The following is a 27,602-nucleotide window of genomic DNA, read 5'->3' as shown; positions in this document are numbered from 1 at the left end:
GAAGGGAGTGGTGGGTGTGGACAGCCCCAGGCTACTGAAGGGATGGGGCAGCCCCAAAGAAGAGAGAGGTGAGGAAACAGCACCAAGTGAGCAGTGCAAGCAGGGGAAGCCTCGTGTGTGGGAGCGCTTCAGCCAACACTTTCAGACAACCAGTGGAGCAGAGACCTCATATGCACGGGACATGCAACCAAAAAACACAAGGAATCAATACAACATCCCCCTCACCTGGGCACCTTGGAACTTCCTCTGCTGCAGCCAGGTTAGTGTCACTTCAGCATTATATTCATTACTTGTTGGGGACATAGGGAAAGACAAGTTTTGCTTTTCCCAATTGAAAGGAAGGGGGAAAAAATATAAAAGGAAGAAAAGAAGTGGAGAAGGAAATTTTATTTCCAAGCTTCTAAAATGATCTTACAAACCACAGTTTAAAAAAAAGCAAATATATATATATATATATAATTGACAGGTTCCTGTTAAGCAATTCTTCACATTATCTAATGGTGACAGGAGATATCACGTAACCATATATGCGTTTCTCCGTTTCTCCATAATCCTGATCACTGCCAACAGCTCACAAAACTCTTCTCAGACAACATTTCTCCTAGACTGTACAGGTTTTGTTACTCACTAGCAAAGAAGAAGGAAAAAATACAAAATAATCCAGAAAAAAGATGAAAAGAAAATTCTCTTAAGCAAGGTCTTGCAGGTTGGGCTGTGTGAGAGCCAGGTTTAACACCTCCTGCATGGCTGTGGGAGCTCCTTCCCAGCCTCTCCATGGCACAGAATTTCCTCCAGCACCTATTACTCCCCACCTATTTCCATCCCAACCACAATGCCTCGTGGTACCCTGCTCCCACCCTGCCCAGGGTTTCATCACTTCAAAGGAGCCCCAGGTGCACCCTCAGCTCTGCTCCTCCCTCACACCTACCCATCAATCCTAACCTCAATTTTCATCTGTTAGGACTTCCTAACATCTCTGCCCATTCAGAGTGAGTTAATCCTAGACCTCCATCCCCACCAGCAGCACAGCCTCCAGCTCAGTAGGCTATTCCAAGAACCCCTACAGCAGGAATTCCAGCTGCTGGGGATGAGAAGGGATTCACATTCGGCTTTTCAGGATCTTGCTCCCACATCAGGAAGGCATGGGTCCATGGTCAGAATCAACTGCTCCAAACCAAACTAGAATGGACCTCAAGAAATAAAGGCAGAGAAAGCTGAGAGAGAGAAATGGAGCTGGGGCAGGTCCATTTGCTCCAGATTCTTCCTCACCCTGAAATGTCATGGCAGCTTTTGTAGGTTGCCAAAAAGTAAACAAAACCCCAGTGGTACCTGGTTCTCCCATCCCACTCCCCAATAGTTTCTTATTCACTTAATGTCCAGCTTAAGTGAAATCAACAGATTTTAAAATGCACACAGGTGTCAAAAATAGAGACTTACAAAAATTTGGTTGTTCCTGTTCTTGCAGCAAAACCAACTCCAGTTCAAGCCTCAGAGGCAGAGGGCTAAAGGCTCTTGTAGGGCTGCATCACACCACTTCAGAGGTCCAAGGGGCTCTTTGGATCCCATTCCTAGCAAGAACCCTTGCTGGTGACCTAACAACTCTCACTGTCTCCAGGCATCCTTCATCCCAGGGATGTTGCTGCATGCAGCTAATGGAGGATGGCTCAGCCCCGGGCACCCCCACTCCTTCCTGCACAGTTCAAAAGCCAGGGGATTAGTCATACACTGCCTTCCCCCTTCTCCTCATCTACTACACCCTACATGGGAAACAGGCAACCACACACACCCCAGCCAGCTGCGTGAAAAAATGTATATATTCGGCACATACTCAGTACAGTATAGCAACAAAAGCTACCACCATTTCCTTAAAAAAACAACAAAACACCAACTTCAAAACAACCAAATCCCCCCCATCCTACAGCACTAATCCTTGGCCTTCTTGGCCCAACAAGCCACCAGTGGCAAATGACCCCAGCCCATGCCATCCCTGCCTAGCAAGCCACAGAGGGTGGCCCCAGATCTCTGGCAGCATCTCCTTCCTCAGCAGCCAACTCCTTCTGTGGTGCTGAGAGTGCTCACACCACTGGGGCTGGGCCAGCAATTTGCTGTGGTGCTCTCCCATGCAGTTATTTGAGGGACACACACACACCCCAAAGAAAATGGGACAAGCTCTGGCTTACAGAACAAGGAAGCTGCCACAGCCTCACTGGGGCTGGACACAGACCTAGGAAGGAGTGCCAGGAAGGAGAGGGGGATTCCATCGCTGATCCTGGGGGTCCACACTCAGATTGCTGCAAGTGTCTCTGCTGCTTTCTGCTGGAGGCAGGGGATGAGGCCAAAGAGAGGGAAGGAGAGGCACAGTGGTGGGGCTGGGAGCTGGCAGGGTCCTTGCTGCTGCACACAGAGGGGAGGTAGATTGCCTTTGGAGACCTCTTGACTGGGAGGATGTCTTTGTGGACACCAACTTGGTTCCTGGGTGGAAGAACCTGTTTGCAGGGCCTGAATGCCTATGCTTGCCTTCTCTCAAGGCAAAGGTGTCTTGGAACCTGTTCATGCCACTGGAAAGCTCTCAAACTTTTGCAGCAACTTCCCTTGAGACTTTTTATCCCTGAAACTGCCTCCACAGCTGCTGAAGGCAAAATCCCAGCAGCTGGGGACAAGCCCAGAGGTGACAGCAGTGACATGCGGGGTGGGAAGGACTCTGCCTCCCTCTTCCTGCCCATCTGGTTGGACCCCAATCCTGACCCTAGCCCCTCTCCCTGCCCTGCCACACCAGTCCCGCTGCCACCCCTGTCCCATGCACCGTGGGGATAGCATGTGTGATGCTCTCTATTCTCCCCCCTCCCCAGGTCCCCATCCCCAGCATCCCCTCTGCCATTAGTCTTGCTGCTCGTTCATCTCCATGTCTGACACCAGGATGTTCTTCTCGGCAGACTCGCTGGGGTTGGAGGCGGTGCGACTGTAGCGAGCGCTCTCGAAGGCACCGCGCTCCGCACTCTGCCGGCGCCTGTACAGGAAGACGACGACCCCCAGCACGGCGCACAGCGCCAGCGTCGACAGCACGACCACTGCAATGGCTGTTGCATTCTCTGGCAGAGCTGCAGGGAGGAAAGGCTGTTGAGAGGCAGACAGATGGCTCCTGATCCTTCCTCAGTCTGCAGGAGAGGCTGGGGCTGGTGGGGCTCCAGCCAGACCCATGTTTTTGGGCAGGGTCATTTATTCGTACAATGTCCTGAGTTGGAAGGAACCCACAAAGGCCACCAAGTCCAACTCCTGGACCTGCACAGGACACCCCAAGAATCCCACCCTGTGCCTAAGAGTGCTGATCAAACACTTCTTGAGCTCTGGTAGTCTTCAAGCCGACCACTGCCCTGGGGAACCTGTTTTCCCCTGTGGCGGGTCAGAGCAGAACAGGACTGGAATAAGATTAGCTCAGTTGGTTGAGCATGATGCTTATAATGCCACAGTTGTGGATTTGGTTCCCATATGGGTCATTCACTTGAAGAGTTGGACTCAATGATCCTTGTGGGTCCCTTCCAACTCAGCATATTCCTGATTCTGCATATCTGCTTTGGTGTTTTGGGGACATCTTGCCTCTGGCAGACCTCCTGGAGATGGGCAGACTCCCTATATCTTTCCTGGTGTGTATGAACATTTAGCAACTGCCTGGGATGGATCTTTGGGGATCCTACCAGCACACATGCTGGCCATCCCCCAGACTGACCAGGCAGTGTGGGCACAGGTAGGAGAGTCTGGCAAGTGGCTGGGCAGACACACACCTTCATGGAAGAAAGACTGCTGCTGAGGAGTCCTAAGTCAAGGCCAAAGTCACTTGGTAATGGCATTCTCCACCCGCAAACCCCAATCCTTTGGTTATTTGCACAAGCTGGGCTCTGGCACAGGCTCCCAGTCCTGGTTTCCAGTCCTGGTATGGTGCCCAGGCTGATGGTGCCACTCACCTGCCCTGGAAAAGCTGCTCTCCTCCACTGCAAGAGCAACACAGACAGGTGAGTGCATAGCCATTACACCCTCCCATCTTCCCACCACCAGTACCACTGGACCCACACCCTGCACTGCTCCCAGTGCTGTACCACATGGGCAATGGATGATGAACAGCTGGGGTGGTCCTCTGGCTCTGTTCCACCACTGTACCACTGGCCTCATCCTGCTCCAAGCAGCTCACGCAGCTATTGAGATATGCACAGCCCATCACCGAGCCCAACAGGGACCTGCAGACCCTAACACCAACCCAGTACAAGCCCCTGCACTAGAATTACCCAAAACATGTGGTTAGTGCTGCCAGTGTGACAGCTCTGCCGTGTAGCACCCCACCCAGGCCCCCAGCTCACCCTACATCAGCCCAGAAACCTCAGGCAGCAGAGCGGGCCCTACCTCGGGCGATCTTACAAACGACCCCCATGGTTACATTTGTGCAGGAGCCTAGACGCCACACGCCATTGCTGCTCTGGATCCAGTAGCAGCTGTTCTGGCTAAGCATGCTGGGCCCCGTGTCGTGCTGGCCCCAGTTGGAGTAATTAACGGCAGTGTTGTCATGCCAAACCAAGGTGCCACCTGAGAAATGGGAAAATTAGACTTGAGGAGGCTGAAGAAGATACCCCACCTTTGTCCCAGTTTAGAAAGTACAAGGAGATATGACAGGGCTCTGCTAAACCATGTCTAGTGGAAGGTGGCCCTGGCCATGGCAGGGGGTGGGAATTGATGGGTTTTAAGGTCTCTTCCAAACCAAACCATCCTGGGATTCTGTGATTCTATGGTGGGGAGGTGTGATGGGGAAGACCAGAGGCTACAGTGCACCTTCCTGAATCTGCAGGCTCCAGTGCCTTGGAGAAGGCTTTGGGTTTCCCATCCCACCAAGCCAGAGGACACATGCAGTATGCCCAGCACGGCCTGAGACACTGCTGCACCAGGTCACACTATGGCACGAGCCTTCCTCACTGATGCCACCACCAAGGGCTTCCTCTGCTCACTGCAGACTGGTGGGCATTCATGGAGGTGCCTGAGGGAATATCTCAAACCTCATTCCTTCCTTTGTACCTTTGGGGTTGAAGGTCATGCCCAGCCAGGCCCCCTTGGAAAGGCCCTCGTACGCCTGGAGATGCTCCCATACAAAGATGTTCTCCATCTCATCCTGGATGGACAACACTGTGCCGCCAACTGCAGAGGGAAGACTGTCATGGAGGAGCCCAGAACTGAGAGGATTGAGTTAGGGAGCAGCAGAGCCCAAGACGACAAAGTTGAGGACCCACCCATGAACCACATGATTACTGAGGAACCTTAACACAGAACAGCAAGGAGACAATGGCTGACCAAGGATGGACATAGTCATAAAGACAAGGGGGCTCTGCTGCACCCACAAACAAAACAATGTGGATCCAACTCTATCATTTCCAAGGATGCGTCACCCTCCTTTACGACCCCAGCCCCCTCACACCTTTCTGGCACCTCCTCATGGCGTCCTTCTGCCCAAGGGTGATCTCCATGTGGAAGGTGTAGCAGTGGTCCCGGAAGGGGATCCAGGATGAGTCCTCCAGTGATTTGGGACAGCTGCCACTGTAGCTCCACTTGTGCGTGCGTGGCGGACCTGGGGAGCACATAGTACATTAAAGGTGTGGTGGGGCACAGGATGTTGGGGTCCCACAGCACACTGGGTCAGCCAGACCCAACAAGAACATGCTCCAGAAAGTCCCTGGTGGGATGCCATCTCCAATCCTTGGTTGCACCCCACCCAGACTACCCCATGCCCCCTGGCCAGCACCTCTTTGGAGCTGGCAGATGCCCCCCTGCAGCCTGGTGTCACAGCCAGCTGTGCGCCAGCTCCCATCCGGGTCCATGTAGGAGCAGCCAGTGATCTGCTGGGGCTCCCCATCCTGCCAGTTAGTGTAGATGAGGCTCTCCTCTGTCAGCCATGAGTAGCTCCGGCCTCCCTGTAAGACCACAAGGAGGAGATGCCTGGCAGACTGCTGTGATCCCTCCGGGGACTCGTGCCCCAGGTGCCTGCCCCCTTCCCTCACCTCATCGTTAGCCAACCCAATCCAGAGTGGAGCCCGCAGGCTACTAACAGCCTGCATGAGGAAGGCTTGGCTGTAGGGGTTGGGGATGGTGGCCAGGGTGGCATTGAGGGTCTCACAGAGCAGCAGCGCCTCGTGCCACCTTAGGGGTTTCTGCAGGATGCGGTAAGTGCTGTTGTGGTAAAAGAGGGTGCCGGTAGGAGAAGGCGGGAACGCTGCCTGCGCAGGGCTCAGGGATGGGTCTGGAGGAGCAAAGAGACATGGTCAGAGGGCACAGAGGACATTCCTGTATCCCAGGTGGGTCACCCCCTTGTCCATCCCTACCCAGGACAGGCTGTCCCTGGCAGTATTGTGCTGGTTGTGCCTGGCGACATCCTGGTGCAACTAGGGAGGGCAGAGGGACATCCCCAGGGATGAAAAGGAGTGACACACTAGCACCATCCCCACCTGGGAGCTCTCCACCAGTATGTACGTCCCTGTGGGACACACTAAGCCAAGCTGGTGTGCACAGGTTTGGGGCTGTCCCACAAAAGGCTGGGACCAGGGACTCACCCATCCAATTTGAATCTGTCTCCCCAGTTCTCTCCAAGCTAAACCCATTGCCCCAAGCTCCCCAGTCCTACCACGGCATGGGGCACCAGGGTGGCACTGGCAGATCCTCAGCCAAGAGAGCTGGGGCTGTCCCCTCATCACCCTCCTACCTATGCTCCGCTGGCAGACATAGCCATGTTTCTCCTCCAGGCAGCTCCGGTCATCCCAGCGTCCCGTGAAGAGGGGGGGTGAGCCATGCCACACCACAACACAGTTGGTCTGCACAACCAAGCCACAAGGTCAGCACTGCCCCAGCACTGTTGTCCTACACCACAGAGATCGCCATGCCAGAAATCCCCACCCTACAGGGCTGCATCCTGTGTTGCCCTTGGACAGCCACCCCAGCCGGCTGGGCCTGGTGCTGAGACCTTCCTGGGGGATGGGGATGCTATGGGGAATCTCCCTCACCGGTCTGTCACGGGGGCTGGAGGAGCTGCAACCCGAGGGCTCTCCAGGTGCCCAGCTCACATGCCGCAGCGGCTCCCCCTCCACCCACTGGAACTCCCCCTGGGCATCGTGCAGGCCAATCCAGAGGTCAAAGGAGATGTTGGGCAGCATGGAAGTGATGAAGGCTGCAAGTGACAGGTGAGATGCTGAGGACCACCCCTGGCAGGTGGAACCCTGATGGGGTGATGGGACAGAGGAGACCTACCCTGCTCCAGGGGGCTGGCAATGGTGGCCAGGATGGCGCCCTGGCTCTCGCACACCTCCTTCGCCTCTGTCCACTTCACTACCTCACCTTTGTTGTGGCCATTGATGCTGAAACACTGCACAAGCAGGAGGCACAGAATGGGCCAGGAGGTGCAGCTGCCCCCAACCCTGAGCCCTCCACCTTCCCCACCCAGCCACCCTCTGCAGTCCCATTCTGCCCCAATGGTCCTTTTCCCCTTCACACCCTCATGCCTGTCACCCCGCAACCCCTCCGGCCTTCCCACATCTCTCCTGCCAAACCTGTGCATACACCTCATCTTCCCCTTCTCACAGCATGTTTCCCAATATCCCTGTAAATATATCCCCCTGCACTCCTCACAAAATATGAGCAGGCATCCCTCTTCATGCTGCCATTTTACAGCCACCCCCTCTGTGCCTCCGCAGGGCTGGTGGAAGACTAGGAAGTAGCCATCATCTCTCCATCCTGCCATCCCCTCTCCCATCCTGCTGTCCCCTTTCTGTCTAGTGGTACCTTGCTGAGGAAGGGCAGCCAACCTCGGGGACAGCCCCCACTCGTGGCAGCAGGTACCGGGGAGAGGGAAGGCTTCACAGCTGTCCCATTGTTCCGTTTGCAGATGTAAGGCAGTGCTGTCGTGCACTTCTGGTCCCCCCAGTCCTCTGCAGGGAGCCACAAGCTCAGCATGATGCCACTCTGCACCAGTACCAGTGCCCCAGCCCCTCAGAAACCCACGCAGAGCCCTGCCCTGCCCGCACCTCGGCTGGCTGTCATGTACACACATTTCCTGTCCTTGCTGATGGGTCGAGGCTTGCCCGGTGCCCAAGAGACAAAGTTGAGGAGGGACCCATCAGACCACCTGGAACAGCATCAGGAGGAGCAAGAAGCTGAGCAGTGAGTGATTTGGACAACCTGAATGCCCTAACTGGGAGTGTCCCACCACTGCCCTCCTGGGTGAGGAACCTTCAGCCCAGCACCCCAGGATGAGACCCCTAAGATGCAGCTGCTGAGTCACAGCACTCTGAGAGGTGGGGACAGTAGTGTAAGGACATGCAGGAAATAGTGGTGTGGGAATGTGATGGGGACCGTAGTGTGGGGACGTCCAGGGGTACAGTGGTTGTCTGTGACTTACTTGAACCTTCCGTCGTTCTCGTAGGTATACAGCCCAATCCACCAGTGCTGCTCCTGGCCCCTGGAGAACTGCATGCCCAGAGAGGACATCTCAGTGCCCTTCAGGGACGGGGGCGGGGGTGGGGGCCAGTCTTTGGGGGCAACTGAGGCTGCCATGGGGATCAGACACCCTCTCCCAGCTTGCAAAAGCAAGGCAAAAACCATCACTTTGCTGAGCCCCAAAACCACCCCCAGGCATCAGGACCAGCCACCATGTAAGTCCATCACGACCTCAGCAAAACCCAGCACCCCCAAATATTGTCCCTCCAGAAAAAGGTGAAAGAAGAGAAGGAAGAGCAGCCCACAAGTCAGCAGAGACCACTGGTGCCCCAGAAAGTTCCTGTCTCCTTGGTACCTTCTTCAGGTTCTGGCCCAGGAAGTGCAGCTCAGCCTCACTGTGCACTGAGGTCAGCTCGGCCTGGAACCAGCTGCAGATGCGTTGCGCCTGCAGCCATGTTGAGTGGTGTTCAAAGAACTTGTACTCGGACTCCTGGTACTTCACCCACTCTTTGCTGCCTGCAGGCAGGGACCAGTGTCACACTGAGGCTAAAACCCCCGCCATGGTCACCCTGACCCTTGGTCCCTTGCCTATTGGGCTGCTTTGCTTTTGTCCTTCACTTGCAGTGGAGCTGCAGCAGGATGCCTGGGTACCCCTCCCTCCCACAACCCTGCCTAGGATCCATCCTCCTCTGAACAACACTACAGCAGATACCCATTGAAGACATCGGATGGTCTATGCATGACCAGAACTTGAATCAGGAGAGGTTGAGCTTGGAGATCAGGAAAAGATTCTACCCCCAGAGGGTGGTCAGGGACTGAACAGGCTCCCTAGGGCAGTAACTATGGCTCGAAGGCTGCCAGAGCTCAAGGAGCATTTGGACAACACTCTCAAGCACAGGGTGGGATTGTTGGAGTGCAGGGCCAGGAGCTAGACTCAATGGTCTTTGTGGGTCCCATCCAACTCAGAATATTCTGTGACTGTGTCAAAAGGCTGTGGCCAACATACCTTGGGTTGTGAACTCTGGCTCCTTCACATCAGCACCTGAAGAAAGGGCAAGGAGAAGTTGTCAGTGAGGTGCAGGCTGGGATGCTTCTCCACAAACCATCCATGGGCTACAATGGCAGGATGCCCCTCCTGAATTTTCTCAGAAGAGAGAGCACCTCTCCCAGTCCCTGAATTAGGAATCACCTTCCCTCCTCCCAAGGATTCCACCACCTCACAGCCCATGCTCCTCCAGGTCAGTCAAAGCTGATGGTTTTGGGGACCCCTGTGCCAGTACCTTTGGGCAGTTTGCAGATCCAGTCCAACTGGGCTTCACACTGCATCGGCATCCACTGCAGGGAGGCCAGATCCAGCACAGCACAGCTCCGGATGTCATCATCATAGTTACTGCGGTCAAAGTTGTGGTAGAAAAACTGGGGGTTGAGAGAGATGGGCAGTGTTGGACATTTCCACCAGCACCAGATTTGTCCCTCTCACAACCCAAATACCCCCTGGACTCACCCCCAGACCGTCGCTCCACCTCCAGCTCTGGTCCCCAGCAGGGTCCCGCCGATTCAGGCCAATCCAGAACCAGTGCTGCTCGTGGAGCTCTGGTTCTGACTCCCTATGGGGAGCCAGGAGGACAGGTGAATACACAACTCCCTTCAAACCAAAGGGTTTCATATTTATACACAAATATATATTTATAATCAGGGCTTTTTCCGTCTGTTTTCAAAGCCTGCCATCCCCATATACCTGAAGGCAGGAACTGGGATAACAGGCATGCCGTCTCAGGGCTGGAGCTGCCTTAAACCCAAGCTCCATTCCCAAATTACACTGAACTTCCTGCACATCTCCCACATCAGCCATACCAACTGATGCACCTTCTGTACACCAGTCTATGCTCAGAAAGATCCATCCATCCATCCATCCATCCATCCATCCATCCATCCATCCATCCACCCATCCGTCCCTCCATCCATCCATACATCCACTCACATGTGCCAGAGCACCAAGAGGGTTGTGAGCTTCTGGCAAGCACACTTTGCCTTCACACACTGATGCTGTCAGCCTCTCACCCAAAAATCTTGTTGAGGGTGTTTGCGACAAAATGCTCCTCCTCGTAGCTGCCTAGGCTAAGCAGCTGGGCCCCCAGCTCCCGGCAGAATTCCTGTGCAGCAATCCATGTCTTCTTCTCTTGCAGCTTTTCAAAGTTGAATACCTGGAAAAGGAAGAACCGGCAGCAGGGGGGGCTCAGCAGCAGAACAGGAGCAGAGCACTGTTCCCACCCACAGGCAGCCATGTCCCAGGCTAACCCTAAGTGCTGCCACCCATCCCCAGCCAGGGTTGTGGGGTACCTCCTGCAAGCACCAAAGTGTGCCCCTTCACTCCCCTGCACTGGGGAGGCATATGCATCCCCACACTGACGTATCCAACCTCCCTTCACCTTGTAGCAGTGACGGAGTTTGGGGTCGGAGCTCCATCCTTGGGGGCAGGTGGCAGTGAGACTGGGTGTGGGGAAAGGACCAGGCAGTTCAGGATTGACTGGGGTGCCCAGGTTCTGCCGACAGATGTACTTGGCCTTGAAGTTGCTGCAGTTCTTCACTTCCCACAGCCCCATGGAGCTGCCGGTGGCCAGGGCCACGCAGCCACCCTTGTTGTAACCTGAAGCACTCACGAGAGCAGGGGAGATGCCAGCCTTAGGGTTGGACTGTGCTGAGGGGCAGTGTCAGCCCCGCCCTGCATGAAGGAGAGGTCCCCATCCCGTCCCCATCCCTTACCGGGCTGGTTGCGGTTCCAGTGAGTGTACATCACCTCATCACCGCTCAGCCAGCGGAACGCGCCTGTCTCGTTGATGTCCTGCAGAGCTGTCCAAAAATACTCCCCATCCCAGCCGTAGATGAGGCTGCTCACATATGCCTGCTCAAACCTGGAGGGACAGTGAGAGTGGCCAATACATCGAGCTGAGACACTGAGCTGTCCATGTGCTCCAGCCCTTGGAAGTCACTCCCCACCTTGCAGGGCTCTTTTTGGGGCAAACCCACCACCACTGGCATGGAACTGACCTGTTGGTGATAGTAACCAGTGTGGAGCTGTAGTCAGAGCACGTCTTGCGGGCGTCACTGTAGGAGACACGGTCCTCGCCCAGCCAGAAGCAGGACGGGCTGTGCCACTTCCAGCCCTGGGGACAGGTGACAGGGAACATCCACCACTGCCCACTTGGACCTCCCCAGAAGGATGGGAACAATCCCAGGGCACGAGAGCAACATCCCAAGTTCCCCACCACCGCCTCTGCCTTCTCCTGGAAAGTCTCCTGCTCCCAACTGCCCCAGATTGACCCCACTCAGCTGTGAGTTCTAACAAGCCCCAAGTCCCAGAGGACATGGCTACAGGGGAAACAAACACCCAGGGCAGCTTGAAAGCTGGGGAAACAGCTCTGCCTGCCAGCATCCAGCCCTGGCTGGGGTGCAGGCAGGGGAACACAATCCTCCTCTTTACGCTGCAGGGGTGAGTCAGAAGCGAGTACCACTGCAGTCAGCTTTAATCCCCGCCTTGTTGATGTTGGAGTCTCTCCAGGGTTGGAGACACAATAGTGCCTGTTCGCTGCCAGAGCAGGGAGCAGGGTGGCCCTGGGGCTGGCAGCAGTGGTGGCAGAGTGGGGAGGGACATGGGAGCTCATCTGCAAGAGGGGACACACACCCTTCACAAGGGTGAAGTGGCTCAGTCAAGGAGACAAGTGGCCCCAGGCTCAGGCACCCCTTGGAAGGGGAAGCATCACTAGGGTTCCACTCCTGGGTCCCCTGGGCATTGGAAGGACAGTGAGGGCACATGCCATATGCAGTGTCATCAGCACAGTGGGCAGGAAAGCAGGAGAGCAGCTTTGGGAAACTAAAACAACCACAAATCCCAGTTTTTCCCTCAAGTTCCTGCTCCTACAGCCTTTCTCCAAAGCTGGCAAATCCAGGTACAGATTCATAAGCTGGGACCCTCTGGTACAGCATGGATGCAACTGAGCAGCCAAGAAAGGGGCCTGTTCTGGGACAGTGCAATGTCCCCAGATGGGTGCCCAACCAGTACTGGCCTCAGCACCCCTAACACCTTGAGGGTGCACTCTGAGCACCACAGGAAGTCCCTATGATCTAAAAGCGGACCAAGACAGGATCCCCAACCCCAACTGTTGCCTCCAGCTTCCAATCCCAGTGTGCCCTCACATCCCACTCCTGATCTGCCTTTCCGATTGCCCAAACCTCTATTCTTCAGTGCTTCCTTTTAAGGCTGTTCCTGAAACAAATGGGATTTTTAAAGGCGGGGAGAACGAGCCATGCCACCATGAAAAACCAGCAGAGTGGCTGGAGTGGATAAGACCAAACCCCTGAGCAAGATGTGCCTCTTCTCCACCAGCTTCTGGCTCTGGGTGGCAAAAGTCATCATTGAGAATGAGTACGTGGAGGAAGGATGGTTCTTAATGGTTAATTTGTCCCTTGCATTGGTTCATTGCTTCATTTGTCCCTCACAGTTTGCTTCCCACTGCATCTCTGCTGGGCACCCAGGACCAGGACAAGACTGTGGCTGGAGAGCCAGGAGGGAGTTAAATCTGCACAGGCAACCCTCAGGACTGCTTCGGGGACATACAGATGTGTGGTAGCAGAACTTTGCCACTCAGTGTCTGATCTCCAGCACCTGTGGACACTGGGGCTCTTCCAGCTATGTCTGGCAGCCCTTAAATCTGGACCTGCATGGCAGCTCTCCTGGATGCTGTGTTCCCCTGAGCTCTGGCAGAGCCAATCAGCTGCTGGAAATGGGACAAGGACATGGGAAGTGCCCAGCAGCACCTCTGGGAGCTGGTCTGGAGTGGCTGATTGCCAGTCAGGGTGCAAGCAACTGGCCAGCTCTGAAAGGCTGGGAGAGGATCACGAGCCACAGTGCTGCCAGGCTCAGTGCTTAGAGGCTTTGCAGAGAACCACAAACGCCACTTCCCAGCAAGTGTGGGAACTGGACGGCTTCAGCCCCCTGTGACAGCTAGGGAAACTGAGGCAGGGTACAGGCTGAGTGAGACTCTGCTGGTTTGGTGTCCCCAAAATGCCCACACCCTGCCCGCAGGAGGTAACCTGCCATCATGTCAAGGCATAGGGCTGGCACCCACCTCCATCCTGCCAGGCTTCCATGTGCTCCTGTGTTTTGGCACAAGGAGAGGCAAGAGGGGAAAAAATGAACATCCCCACTGGCAGCCAAGGCTGCCTGATGGGGAGGGTCTTTGACAATGTGCACAGACACATGTGCTTTGTGTCCCAATTTCTTGCCATGGACTCCTCCACTGCAGCAGAGAAGGAGGGGCTCAGCAACCCCCAAGTGCTCCAGCTCAGCAGCTCTCAGGCACAGACCAGCTGCTCCAGATGCTGCTCATCAGGGCTCCCCAAAATGGTTTTATGGAAAGATGCCCTGAAGCTTCAAGCACCATGCAGAGCCGTGGAGCAGCCAGAGCCACTGCCGTCCCAGATGCCCCTCACCTTTCGGCACCCGTGGTCATCCTCCTCCTTCTCCTCGCTCACTCGACCGGGCTTTTTGCAGATGGATGGCAGGGTCTGGTTGCAGGGGCTGTCATTCCACCTCCCTTCCTGCAGGGTGGGAAGAGGAGTGGCAGTGAGCCCATTTGACGGCCTGAGCACTGTCCCAGCCCCTTCACCCCTACCTTGGGTCCAAAGACTTCCCTACACTAAATCCCCAAGGATGGTGAGATGAATTCCTCCTATCCCAATGGCTCAGATGAGGTAGGCTGAACCCAGCTGGAGACACTCCCTAAGGAAGGCCTTTCTCAGCAATGAGATGCTGCAGTGCTCCCTGCAGAGGTGCAGGATAACCTCCATCCCCTCCAGGTTCTCACCGGTCCCCAGATGGTCACACAGTCCTCCAGGCTGTCACGGAAGTTGTTGGGCTCGAAGGGGTGCCAGTACGTGAACCTCACGGGCGTCCCATCTGACCACTCAAAGTTCATCTGCAGCTTGAGGTCATTTAGACCAATCCAGAGCTCCTCCACATCTGCCAGGACAGGAAGGGAGAGAGTGAAATTCCCCCCTCCTGGCTGGCCTTGTGCAGAACCTCAGAGACTTCAGCCCTCGTGATGGGACTGGTCTCTGCACAGCACCTGCCAAAACCCACTCAGGGCTCAGCTTTGACCTCCTTGTGCCAGTGGACAGGATAGGGCATGGCAGGGCAGGGCAGCTTCTGTCTGCAAGGATGAACCCCAGAGTGGGAAATACAAGGACGTGGACCCCCAGCGTGGAAAATACAGGGACATTTGCCTGCAGCTTTCAGAGAGGGGCTAGCAGTATGGGAGTAGAAGTCCAGCTCTGCAGGCTCAGGTCCAGTGAACTACTGGTTTTCAACCATTCCTCTCCCGCACATCCCAGTTTGCTACCAGCCTGGGGGCAGCAGTATTTCCTCTCCTTCCTCCACTCTCCTATACCTCCTTCCTGGCCTCCTCCAGCAAGTCCAGCAGGAATTTTTTTCCTCTCTTTTCCTACATTAACCAGCAGGGACTAGCATCATTCCCAGCTGCAGCTGAATAGTTTTGACTCAGCACTGCAGGCTCCAGGAACAGCTTTTACATTTGCTGGATGGAGAATGCACCTGGACTATGGGCTCCTCCAAGGAACACAGCACCTCCCAGCCTGGGACCTCTGCTCCCTGAACAAACACAAACTCTGCAGCCTCTGCACATGCAGGGCCTTTTCCATGGACTCCAAAGGAAAGGGGCTGCTGGCACAGCAAGCTCCTTCTTACCTTGCTTGATCTCCTTGGTGACAAATTCCAGCTCAGAGAGTGTGTGGATGCTGACCAGATCACCCCCACTCCGCAGGCAGGTCTTCTTCGCCTCCTGCCAGCTCTTCTTCTCTCCTACCAGCCGGTAGCAGTTGGACTGGAAAGGCTGCCAACTCGGCTCACAGTCCACTTTCACCTCTGACCATGAGTCTGGAAGGATACAAGGCAGCCTGAGGGTTCCTGCACAGTTATCCAGCCCTCTCCTTGGCAGGGAAAGGACCGCAGTCCTGCAAGAGCTCAGCAGACCAAGCCAAAGCCGCAGTGGGGAAGCCATGGCCAAAATATAACACGCAATGCAAGGTGTGGGAATGGTGGCTTCAGAGATCCAGGGACAAAATAAAGTCCCTTCTGTCTGCAGAGGAATGAGGGCAGAGCAGAGCAGAGACATCCCCTGGGGACCACGGAGACCTGTTGTTCTCCATCCCTTCCTTACCACCCAAGATGGAATGGCACCAAGCACTTCCTGGAAATGTTCCTTGGGGATGACTTTTCCTAAATCAAGCCCTGCTCTGCACACCTACAACACCAGCAAGCTGAGAACACCATGAGCACCTATATGGACAGCACCTCCTCACCATGCTAGGTTGGGAGCACACCCATGGGTTACAGAGCTGCCCATTCCCAAAGCTGGTCATCCCCTGCTCACCCGTCAGGAAGGGGTCAGCTGTAGCATTGGGCTTCTTCTTGCAGACGTAGGGGAGGGCGATGCCACAGTCACGGTTCTGCCATCCCCCGGATGACTCGGTGCGGATCACCCCACAGTTCTCCTCACTGGGGTTGTCAGGCTGGTCTGGAGAGTGTGATAAGGAGGGGACAGGCTACTGAGGAGCAAGGACAGAGCCACCAATGCATCTCTCCCTGCTTCAACACCTGTAAAACCCCTTTTATTTTGTTATTTTGCATGATGAAGACATGACCCCAACATGCCCAGGATTATTTATAGTACCTCAATGCACAAGAACCCAAAGAGTCACTGTTTTACCTGGAAATGTCAATAACAGTCAGGGTGTCAAAGGACAAGACCTGAACTGCTCCTGTCTGTCCTCTTTCGAGGTTTCACTGTATTCCCCCAAGTGCCTTTGGGTAACGGCACCAGGCGTGACCAACGGGCCCTCTTCCCTCTGAGTACCCCAGGGTTGGGGATGGGTGTCTGCAGCTGGGGACCACTCCTCAGCCACACTCCAGCACTAAGCAGGGATGCAGCAATGTGCCAAACAAGGAAGATCAACCCAGGTTATCCACATGGTCAATGAGTGTTTGCAGAGGTCCAATTCCCCCTTAGCACCCTGTGTCCCTGCTCCAGTTCCACAGATGTCCCATGCTGTTACACAGACCCCTAGGGCTCTCTGTCCCCATGCAGAAAGAGGATATCCTGCAGCAGCCTGGACCACCTCCCTTGCCATGGGGCGATCTCTGGTGGTCACAGGGTGTTCCTCAAGCCTCATCACCAACACAACCTCCACGTCTCACCACTCTCCCAGTTGAGGTACTTGAGGGGTGAGTTGTCTGACCACTGCCAGCCTCCATTGATGTCCAGGTCATTCAGCCCAATCCAGAGCGTGGAGCTGTACCCAGTCAACAGACCTGGAGCCAACACAGCCAGAGAGGCAGAATCAGTCCCCCAAGCCCAGCTCAGTCCCCAGCTTGTCACCTCCCCAAACCTGGGGCAGGCAGGGCAAACTGGCTGTGGCAATACCCACAGTGCCATCAGCTCTGCCCCAGATGAGGAGTGCACAGCCAGGCTGCCAGAATCTAACCATTGATGTAGGTCTGCTCATGGATCTCTGTGATGCTCAGCAGGTTGGCCCCTTGCTGCTCACAGCTATTCCAGGCTTCCCGCCATGACAGCGTTGACTGGAAGTTGAACTGGTAGCAGCTGTTTGTGAGGTGGTCCTTGTCCCAGAAGGTCTCACAGTCATTGCCTGTGGGGATGAGCAGGGTAAACACCCAATAGACACAAAAAACCAGCCCCAGTAACCCAGTAAACCCCAATAACTTGCTGCTCTGGCACTGCAGAATGCTCACAGGGGGAGAGGAGAAGCCTGAAAGTGCCCAAGAGGGATTGGCACAGGGTTTTTGCTTTTTCCCATGGGATGTGAGCCTCTACTTACTCTTTATGGGGCAGAAGCCCCACCGCTCGTCCTTGCCATAGTCCTGGGTGGTGGCACACCAGAGATGCCCATCCTCCCGCCCCGTGCTGGTGCACTCGTGAAACCACTGGTTGTCGTACTTGAAGGGGATGGTGCAGGGCTTTCCATGGGAGTTGCCCTGGATGGTGTAAATCTCTGAGGGAAAAGAGGAGCCCTTGCTTGAGGATTTGTCTATGGGGCTGAAGGGAGATTTGGGGTGAGGGGTGCGGGTTGGCCCAGTGTGGGGGGGTTATGGGGTGTCCAGAGGCTTCCCACTCCCCATCGCCCTGATCCTGCCTGGTTCTGTAACTCCAGCAAGCTGGGACTGAGCTTCCCAGGCAGGACCCGATTGCTGCAGCACCACAGCCTCAGCTCATGTTTTGGGGTTGTTTTGGGTTACAGGATAACACTAACGGCCAGGGAGGTGTTACCAGAGTAGGGCATGGAGCACAGATCCTCTTCGGTGCCATATGTCCTCCACTGTGAGCCATGCGCCTGGTCCCCCCTGTCCAGGGAGGAATTGTCCAGGCGGGCACCTAGATGCTGTGAGAGCTGCTCCCCGAGCCCACGGCAGCTCCAGCGCATGTTGACCGACTCGCGGTCACACTCGTAGGTGGCCAAGCGGTGCAGCCCTGCCGTGGCATTGGCCCCATGCCACGACACCCCCAGGCACTGCATGGCCCCCACATTGAAGAGGCGATTTCGGGAGACCCATTTCCACTGCTGGGCTGGGGCACTGGCGTTGCAGCCCTTGGCCAGTCGCACCACAGAGTCCTTGGTCTCCAGGCAGCCCTGCACACCCGTGTCGTAGATGAGAAAGACTTTGGAGTCTGGGGAGAGAACAAATGGAAAGGGTGACAGCATCGCTGGGGATTCATTATGTGTCGTGAATGGCCCTGAGCCCTGACAGAACATCCTGGCTCTGTGCAAAGCAAATTTTGGCATGCATCCCTGGGCACAGGACCTGGGATGCTGGGGAAAACTGCTTCCCTTTAGCACTGACTCAGGGTTTGTCCTGGTGCCCATCCCTGGGTGGGTGTCTGTATCCAGCATGGCATCACCAAGGGTGCTCGTTGGGCACTGGAGCCAGTGCAAAGTGCTTGTCCCCTCTAACTGCATTGTTAGAGCCATTCAAAACTGAACTCCCATGGGCAGCACTTGGCTGCAGCACTCCCAGGCATTGCAATGATGCCAGTGCTGGAGAAGGCAATGACTTCGGCACCAGCCATCTGCTCCAGGCAGAGACAAACAAAGCAGGGAAATGGCACAGGTGTCACTGCTAGGTGTATTTGGGGACCTGCTAAAAACTGTGGAGCAAACAGGAACTACTGGGGAAGGTCTCCCATCCTGTGAAGGAAAATGCCTGCACAGCCCCACCAAACACAAAATGTCATGTCATGTCATGTTTAAAATCCCAGCCCAGGCATTGGGAGGCAGAAGCCACGGAAGGGAATCACTGCCAGCAGACAGAGGTGCAGCTGATGAGGGAAGACAGGCCAAGATCAACCCCAACTCCATACATCCCACAGTCCTGCCTGCTGCCACGGGCCAACCATGCATCCCCAAGGAAATTCCTTGACCCCCAGCCTCACTGGGGACCACCCCACCTTGTGACTTTATCCCAAAACCTGTATAAACCCTGTATAAACCTGTAAATCCCAGACATTATTCTGGGACATGCTGCTCCAGCTGATGTGTCATGTTCAAAGACACCTTATTTCTTCAAATGTTTGTAAGCTAGAAAGTCACCTCAGAGCTTCTCATTGCCTCTTCTTGCCCCAGCATCCCAGCAAGAATCTTCCCAAAGCACCACATCAACACCACCACTTTTCTGTTCTTTTTTTGTTATAAAACATCCTATTTTTTCCACCACAAACATTCACCAGAAGTCCAAGTGAACTCACAGGCCCCACTATATTTAACTTTGGTTTGCTTTGGTTTTTTGCCATTGTATGATTTTTTTGGGCTGAAAAGGTTTTCATTTCTTATTTCCCCACAACCTCACCCTGCCCCAGCTCTGTTGTTACAGGCAGCTCCAGCACATTCAAGCAACAAACATCTTGGCTCACAGAACTTCTCTGCCCTGTGTATGAAAGCAAAAAAGAAGTGGAGGAAGAGAGACATTCCCACTTTTTTGGGGAGTTCCAGCACTGACCCAGCTCCGGGACAGAAATTATGTCAGAGGCCCCTTCCTTAACCCAGAGAACATTTATTTGATGATGTCAGATAAACAAAAGTGAAGCTTGTTTGTAGGGCTCTTTTTAATTTAAGGGAAACATTTAATTTCACTGAAAATATTTTAAAAATTATGGCAAGTGAGAAAATAAGCAAAAATCTAGACCAAGCAGATTCTGGCTGGCTGAAGCTCAGGTTCCTTAAGATGGTGCTGGTGTTTCTCCAGCTGGAACTGGCCTGATTCTGACCTGGACAGCGGAAGATCAGCTCATCCCCTACCAAACACCTATGCCAGCACCACCCATGCCACATCCAGCCTATTGCTCTCCCCTTCCCACATACAGTGAAGGCAGTGTCACCTCTCCAGCAGCAGGGACATGGGGGTCTTTAAGCAGGTTCGGGTGATGTAGCATCAGTGCTGTGACCCACTGGAGCAAGATGAGGCCTCCCTGGGTCACAGCCTGATGCCACAGTGGCTCCTCTGCAAAGAGCCAAACACCAGTGCTTTGCTCCCTAGAACAGAAAAAACTGCTCGACCATGGCCATCACCACAGGGAGCATCAGCAACAGGACACCATTCACTGTTACCTGTGAACACTGTCTTGCAAGAAAAAAATAATATCTGGTTGGAAAAGCCCTGGAACAGGAATCGGTGTCAGGGTGCTCAGTGCCACACTGGGGCTGGCAGCACCATGCAAGGGTGGCACTCAACAGTGGCCCTGCAGTGGCACTGTGTTCAAGGAAGCCATCCACACTGGTGGGGACAGGTCTGGGGCCAGAGAAGCACAAAATACCATTTTACTCTAAAAAGAGAAGAACTGGAGGTGGAAAATTATAGGCTATGGGATTTGGGCAGCCCCTGCATGCTGCAAGCAGCTCAGCCCCTTGGCTCAAAGCAAGCAGGGGAGGCCATGCAGTGTATGTCCCCAGTGTCTGCTGGGCTATGGAAGAATGGGAAAGCTCCAGCACCAGCTCAGCTCTGGCACCCCACAGTGCTTCCAGCAAAACCGCTCGCTGCGCACTGCTGGGGAGGAGCTGGGGAGATGACCCACACGAGCTCAACATAAGGCAGCAAAGCTGTACTTCAGCAAAAGTACACCTTTCTTTCCCTTATTTCTATGGAATTTGGGGTTGATTGGGTCCATGGTGCCTACGACATTGGCAGTGGTGATTGGATAGGCTACTGGGCACTGAAAGGAGCACTCAACATTCCTGACCCCAGGACAGATGTGTAGTTGGGTGGGAGGAGGCAAGTTTAGATCAATGAATCCCTTTTCCCAAGCTGGTATTCCACAGAGCAAACCCAATCCTTGCAGGAGGCAGCTCCAGAGGAGTATCCCAAAGGGACTGGGAATGTCCCTGTCCCTTCCAGGGCCTGCTCTCCTGCACTGCCATGGCACAGCTATGGCTGACTGCTTTCAGAGGTGTTCCTCAGGTTTTGGCAGCCACCTGTGGACCTGAAATTATACAGGCAGAGCTTTCCAATCCCCACCCCCCAGTTATGGAAACTGACCCACAGCAACACCTGCAGATCCTTCCCAAAGAGGAGCTATCCTCTGGAACAGGACAAAGAGTACTGGAAAGCCCAATCCTGCTGGATGCTCTACCTGGAATCACCAAAATTAAACCGGGGCTGGGACTGACGTGTTCTGTCTCTCCCTTCCGCATCCTCCCTCATTTGTGCAGGGCCAGCTCGGAGTAGCTCTGACCCATCACATCCTGGTCCTCCTCCTCTGCAGAGGACTTGTGAAAGCAAAGCAAAATCCCATTTCCATCAAGGATAATGTCTCGTCCCAGCTATGCAGCCACTAGGCTGCTGCCTTCAGCCTTCTGGTGGGATCATGGAAAGCAGTTGGTGCTATAAAGGCACCAGATGGTGGGGGCATGGGAGAGCTGGGACTGAAAGCAAGACATGACTGGCCCTTTCAGCAGAAACACTCTCCTCTCCCATGTGGAAAATACAGGGATGCTCATGCCCTAGCACCAAGGGAGAAACTGGCCTTAGCACTGGTGGCTGAACACTGCAGGGATGGAGATGCTGCCATCTTTTGAGGCAGCCCTCAAGGGAGCTTTTACACCCTGTGCTGGCTCCAGATTCTTTTTCTTAATCAAAAAAAGCAAATTCTTGGCCAGCAGGAAGCCTGAACTGAAGGAACTGAGCTCAACCCTTCCCACTACAGCTTTACCACCCTCAAGCAAATATGGAAAGCTTCACAACCAGCAATTTTGGGGACTGTGAGCAGCAATGGATGAGAGAGGCCACAGGGACGGTAGACAGAGAAAGCCATGCAGTCCGACATGGATGGGCATCCTTGGCACTACCCAGCCCCAAGAACATTCCAGCTCAGCCACCCACAACAGGACACCCAGAGCATCCCTGCTCCATTGCATTTGTCATCCTCCCATCACTGGTAACAAATGCAGGGAGCAAATTCAAGAAAGGACTGAAGCTAGACCCCAGTCCCAGTTATTGTGGACTGGAGCAGCTCGAGGGCCCTGGCTGCAATTACAACTAAAAGCAAATGCTGTCCCCAACATGTCAGTGCTGTGAGGCTCTGTTACCACATCCCTGCCAGCTCCTGCCACCTCTTTGGCTCCTTTGTGAGAGTGATCATGGCACCATGTGATGCCACAGCCCCCTGTAAACCTCTGGAACTCAGCATTGCCCTACAGCTGCCCTGGCAAAGGTGCTCCCTGCCCTTGTTCTCACTCAAGGTTGCCCTTTACGTGGGATGTCCCAAAAAACACATATCCAAGTTGCTTGTGCAGGAGGTTGAGCACACCTGCAGCTACAGGGGTGATCCCTCTCAGGGATGCCTGTGCTGCAGACACATCATGAATATGGTTTGCTCCAAACCACCTGGTAAAGGCAGCAAAGCCTTGAAGGACCACAAAGAATCCTAGCCATGCCAGCAAACAGGACTCCATTGGTGCTCTGAGACTCACAAGCTTCCCCAAGGGCTGCAGCCCCCTGTCCTAACTAACACCTTTATTTGGATTTGTGAGCCCAGGAAAAAGTTTTACCTGTATCGTCCTGCAGCAAGAAACCCACCCTTCACTGGCACGGTGCAGAAAGGAATCCTTGTTTCAGCCTGAACCTCCTCATGTAATGTGTCTCACCTGCCAGCAAACAGGGCACAGCAGCTCCAAGCCACCTACTCCAAACTGCCATCTTTTCAGCCCATTTTTTGCAGCCCAAGGGTCAGCAGTGGCTCTGAAACCCACATGGCACTGATGGGTGAAAAACTGCAGGAAGTGGGAACTCATGATAAACATGGTGGCGATGCACCAAATATGAGGGAAAATCAGCAACAGAGAAGAAAATTTCCCCTGGAATACAAAAACAAAACAAAACCAAAACAGAAAAACATGGCAAAGAAATTGCAGACAGGCTGGGAGAGCTGAGGATGTTCAGCCTGGAGAAGTCTCCAGGGAGACCTTTAGAGTCCCTTCTAGTGCCTAAAGGGGCTCTAAGAGAGCTGGATACGGACTTTGGACAAGGGCCTGGAGTGACAGGACAGTGGCTTTAAGCTGGAGGATGGCTGGGTGAAACGGCTATTGGGAAGAAATTCATCTCTGTGAGGGTGGAGTGGCCCTGCCACAGGGTGTCCAGAGAATCTGTGGCGTTCCCATCCCTGGGAATGTCCACAGCCAGGTTGGACAGGGCTTGAAGCAGCCTGGTCTAGTGGAAGGTGTACCTGCCCATGGCAGGGAGTGGAGGGAGATGGTCTTTAAGGACCCAAGCTATTTTGGGACTCCACCAAGAAGCAAAAATCATTGCTCATGGAACACAGGAGAGTTTCACCTGACAGAGCCTCAGCTGGGCTCGGCTTGCACACCCCTGAGGAGGAGAAGGAACTGCTGGAATGGGGAGAGACTAGCACGATGATTCACCTTCCAGTGACATTTGGGAGGGCAGGACCCCAGGACTGCCCCCCCGACCGTGCCCAGACAGCTCTGCTGAGGGATACAGCAGGGTCACAGAAAAGCCCCAGCTCCATCTTGAATTTCATATTAATGGACAAATTATTCCTCTGGAGGAAAATCCTCTTCCTGGAGAGAAGTTCCCAGCAAAGCCCAGCTCCAGCAGTCAGTCCAGGCATGGATGATGCCATCCTTATGGTCTTGGTGTGGAGAAGAGCAAAAAGCATAGCCGTTGCCATGAAGAGCGTCAATTTTTTGCCCCAGGAAGGAGCCTGTGCATCTTTCTGCGGGCTGGGAATGGGAAACAGTGATAAAAGCATCAGCTGTGTCCATGGGAGCTTGCAACAGCAGAGCTAGAGCATCCCTGCTGCCAGCAGAGAGCATTCCCAGCCTGCAGGAAGGATGTCATGGCTCTACCTCCCCCCCAGCTGCTTTTGGCATCCATAACTCCATGCAACTCCTTAGAGAGGAACTTCAGACTAAAAAAAATAAAAGGGAAGGAAATGCAGCCAATACTGGCAGTCCCAGGACACGTCTGGCTCAGGAAGGGCACCAGTCCCGTCTGCTCAGAGCTGAGAGGACACAACCCCCGCCCCCAACACTCCTAAATTAGGGGTTTGCTGCAAATGAGCAATGATGCCTAACATCCAACAGACTCACCCAGCACAGCACAACCCTGAGGCTCAGCTGGGGCCAGACTTGCCAGAAACAGCTCTAGGTGCTCCAAGCCAAGCCCCAGAGTAAAAGAGGGTGGTTCTTGTTTTGTTTTTTAAAAACAGACCTCACAGAGTTAAGGACCTCTTGCTACAAAGAAGAAAGTGAAGCTTCTGACAGTCTGGTTGGGGGTATGGAGCAGCAGGATATGCACTTGGAGCTGAGAAACTCCTCTTGGCTGGCCAGCAGTCAGAGAGAAGCTGTTGTTTATATGGTGAGAGCTGTATGAGATGAGCTCCTTACTTGGCTGCGATGATGATGGCTACCTACTACCCTGCTTACTCCTGTTGTCTTGTAAAGGTTTTGGAAGGGGGCCATATACTTCACTTCAGCCTCTCTGCAGACATTAAAAAGCCCATTCTCCCAGCATTCTGCCTGGGACACAGGTGAATGAACGCATTTCAGAAGGGATGCTTGTCTCTGGGCAGCCTAGGGGACTCAGCAGTGGCCACAAGGAAGACAAGAGCCCAAGAATCTGCCCTCCAGTACCCAGCAAAGGATAGAAGGATGGAAATTTTCCCCTGTTTCTCCCTAGACTTGGCCCAGGCTCCTGCCCTGCAGCAGCTACATCCATCCAGAGGTTCTAACTCCCAAGGAATGCAAGGATGGCAGCACCATCCATTGAATGGGCTCCAGCCAGGATGGAGTAGTGCAATGGATGCATTGGGAGAGGTAAAGGTTCCCTCCCAGAACATGGTGGCCAAACACTCACCCCTGAGCACTGCTCTGGCCCCACATCCTCTGACTGTCCCCATCCCCTCACTCACCAGCATCCCAGACCCCCTAGCCAGCAAACTGGCCAGTGGCATGATGTGACATGCAGGACAGCCCTGACACATCCTTGTACACAAGGTGCTTCCAGCACAGTTGGCTGAAGACTTATCAAATGTTTCAAAACTACTAGAAGAAGTCCCCCCCAAAATGATGAAAGATCCATACATTTCTCCTCCTTTGTTTCTTCAGTATCCCTCCTAATGTTATTTCCCTGAGCACTATATCACTGTTTTTGGACAAGGACCCCCCCTATTCACCAAACCCAAGAACATTCACACTACCAGGGACAGTCTCTGGTGTCTCACATATATATTTTTTTATTAAAATGATATTTACCATGAAAATTCCCACTGGGTGCCCTTTGCCTGCCTCATGACCAGCACTCCCAGACCAGGCATTACTGGGGTAATGCGGCCACTACTACAGAGCCCCCAGTTGCCATGTGTGGATTCAGGTGGAGGAACGGGAAAAGCTGAATCTGTCCATTCCTCCTCTGCACCATCCTGCAAACAAGGCTGTTTTACCTGCAAAACCCCATATACGTCCCTATTGCGACAGCACAAGGTGCAGGGCAGGACTGAGCAGTGGGATGGAGATGATATTGGAAAATACCCTGTGGTCCCTGAAACAGCCGAACAGTTGGTCCCAGACTAAAGAGTGCTCCCAGGAATTTGAAAGTCAATCCACTAAACATTTTTTAATCCATAAGAAATTACAGATGGGTTCTTTAAGAACAACAGCATCTGTGGGTCTCTTTTGGGCTCCAAGCAATCTTAGGAATGAGAAAAATGTCAATGCTCTGTGAGCTGTGCACAGCTCAGATTAATTAAAATCCTGCTTCTCACTGCCTGTGAAGAACCAAATTTTACAAATTGCTGAAACAACCCTTCAGAAAATGCTGGCTCATCATGGGCTGGAGTGTGTGGGAGGGCAGCCACCACTCCCACTCCCACCCAAGATCCTGCTGCATTCATGGAGCTGAGCAGGGCATGATGATCCAGTGGGTAACATTGGGACCTCTGGCAGAGCTGGACCAAAGCCTTCCCTTCCCTGCTCCAAGCGCCCACCAGGGCAATGGAACCAGAGCGTCTTGTGATGGAAAAAATGCCTCTTTTCATCTGGAAAAAATTATTTAGTACAGAGGGATGATAACATCCTCAGCACACATTTGCTTTGATTTTGGGGCAAAATATTTCCTTGGAAAATTCTTAAGGTAGCAATACTTAAGAAGAGTGCCTCTGCCTGCAGGAAAAGGTGCAAAATCCAGCCAGAGAGAAAATTAAGCCAGAGAGAAAAATCTGCAACGTGGCTTTAACCATCACCAAGACATCACGCCTGAAAATGCCTTTGCACATGCTCGCAAGGAGCACTTCCCCATGGGAAACCTCCTGGGTGGGTGGCCTTAGGGAAGACAACAGTTTTGCATGGAAGGTTAAATTAAATCTCTTTCCACTGTTGTTATTCTTGCACAAGCACCATCCCCAGCTCTGCTGCCAGCTCCCAGCGGCTGCTGTGGCTGCAGACGGTGGGGAGGTAAGGTCTCCACTGCCCCTTGTGCCCCTCAGCAAAGCTAACACCTCTGACCCCTTTTCCTGCTCCCAAACAGTCCAAGGAAGATCGAGATATAACTTCTTGGGTCCGCATTTGCCATGCAACAAGCTATTTCCATTAGGAAGGAGAAAATGGGGGGAAAATGAATGCAAAAGTTGCTCTGTTTGCTCTACAGGCTGTGAACTCTTTTCAGGTCCCTTCTGCGTTCTCTCTTGCCCTACAACTGCCATGTCAGGACCTACACTGAGCACTGGATAGGTGGGCAGTTGATCCAGCACCAAGTCCTGGCACTGAGACAAGGACCTTGTCCTGCCTGCAGCCATGGCACTATGGCAGCTGCTGCCTCAGTTTCCCTGGGAAGGCATGTGGATGCCCACATAACACTCCACAGATGAGCCTGCTGGAGGAGACATCCCAGCAAGGAGCCTCAAACCTCCTGCCAGGAGCTCTGCTCCACGTTTCTGGTTGTCCCAGAGGTGAGAGTTGGCACAAACCTCTCAAGGAAGCAAGAGTTCCCCAGAAGAATCAATGCCTGTCTTCTGGCCCCCACTGAAAGTGTCCTGGGAAACATGGAACTCTTGGGACTACTCCATCCTGATCCCAAACTCCCAGTGAGGATCCTCTCTGAGCAAACCAGCCTGATGCTGAGGGACCCTGGATGTGGGGCCTCCATTGGTGCCATCCTCTGCCCCCTTCATCCACCAGGTCTCAACCAGGACTGACGCAGGGCAGGAGCAGCTGAAAGTGGGGACAGGGAGGAGAAAGAGCCGAGAGTGCTCAGCCCCAGCGAGGCACAAGGGACATGGCTCTGCAGGCTGGCAGCCTCTGAAAGCCGCCTTGTTCCTCACCCAGGCTCGGCATGGGGTCGGCTGCCACCTCGCTCCCGCCCCACAGCCAGGACAGAGGTGCCTCTGTCCTTGGAATCGCCAGACCTGGATCCCACTGACATTTTTTGGGATGAAACGGGCAGAATCGGCTTGTAAAGGTAGCAAAACTTTGCTGAAATGAAATAACCCCCTTAAAGCCCACAGAAGGAGGAATTCACAGCCCCCAAGTAAATTATGGGGAGGTCTAAC

General features: G+C 54.0%; 1 protein-coding gene across 2 annotated transcripts in view; it reads right to left on the bottom strand.

Moving 5' to 3' along the window:
• Window positions 1-372: 372 nt before the first annotated feature.
• MRC2 (mannose receptor C type 2) overlaps window positions 373-27,602 on the bottom strand; it is a 28,722-nt gene continuing 1,492 nt past the window's right edge. Inside the window, exons 2-30 of one of the 2 annotated variants that reach the window (XM_063404116.1) lie at window positions 17,820-18,218; window positions 17,371-17,544; window positions 17,017-17,181; window positions 16,730-16,843; window positions 15,906-16,049; window positions 15,221-15,409; window positions 14,322-14,476; window positions 13,948-14,055; window positions 11,506-11,621; window positions 11,221-11,369; window positions 10,887-11,104; window positions 10,519-10,661; window positions 9,962-10,064; window positions 9,738-9,873; window positions 9,464-9,499; window positions 8,813-8,973; window positions 8,420-8,487; window positions 8,046-8,146; window positions 7,804-7,949; window positions 7,273-7,387; window positions 7,029-7,192; window positions 6,731-6,839; window positions 6,033-6,271; window positions 5,777-5,945; window positions 5,453-5,602; window positions 5,056-5,175; window positions 4,393-4,572; window positions 3,960-3,986; window positions 373-3,098 (exon numbers count right to left, since the gene is read on the bottom strand). In XM_063404116.1, the coding sequence (XP_063260186.1) occupies window positions 2,878-3,098; window positions 3,960-3,986; window positions 4,393-4,572; window positions 5,056-5,175; window positions 5,453-5,602; window positions 5,777-5,945; window positions 6,033-6,271; window positions 6,731-6,839; window positions 7,029-7,192; window positions 7,273-7,387; window positions 7,804-7,949; window positions 8,046-8,146; window positions 8,420-8,487; window positions 8,813-8,973; window positions 9,464-9,499; window positions 9,738-9,873; window positions 9,962-10,064; window positions 10,519-10,661; window positions 10,887-11,104; window positions 11,221-11,369; window positions 11,506-11,621; window positions 13,948-14,055; window positions 14,322-14,476; window positions 15,221-15,409; window positions 15,906-16,049; window positions 16,730-16,843; window positions 17,017-17,181; window positions 17,371-17,544; window positions 17,820-18,218 (4,319 nt within the window). In that variant the 3' untranslated portion in view covers window positions 373-2,877. Of the gene's footprint in view, window positions 3,099-3,959; window positions 3,987-4,392; window positions 4,573-5,055; window positions 5,176-5,452; window positions 5,603-5,776; window positions 5,946-6,032; window positions 6,272-6,730; window positions 6,840-7,028; window positions 7,193-7,272; window positions 7,388-7,803; window positions 7,950-8,045; window positions 8,147-8,419; window positions 8,488-8,812; window positions 8,974-9,463; window positions 9,500-9,737; window positions 9,874-9,961; window positions 10,065-10,518; window positions 10,662-10,886; window positions 11,105-11,220; window positions 11,370-11,505; window positions 11,622-13,947; window positions 14,056-14,321; window positions 14,477-15,220; window positions 15,410-15,905; window positions 16,050-16,729; window positions 16,844-17,016; window positions 17,182-17,370; window positions 17,545-17,819; window positions 19,925-27,602 lie in introns of those variants that run through there. The other variant, XM_063404115.1, reaches the window with a different exon arrangement.

Source organism: Prinia subflava, chromosome 8 (genome assembly GCF_021018805.1).
Source record: "Prinia subflava isolate CZ2003 ecotype Zambia chromosome 8, Cam_Psub_1.2, whole genome shotgun sequence".
NCBI classification, from domain to species: domain Eukaryota; kingdom Metazoa; phylum Chordata; class Aves; order Passeriformes; family Cisticolidae; genus Prinia; species Prinia subflava.
Note: the sequence above shows the minus strand (reverse complement) of the source record. Positions and strands in the feature narration are given on the sequence as shown.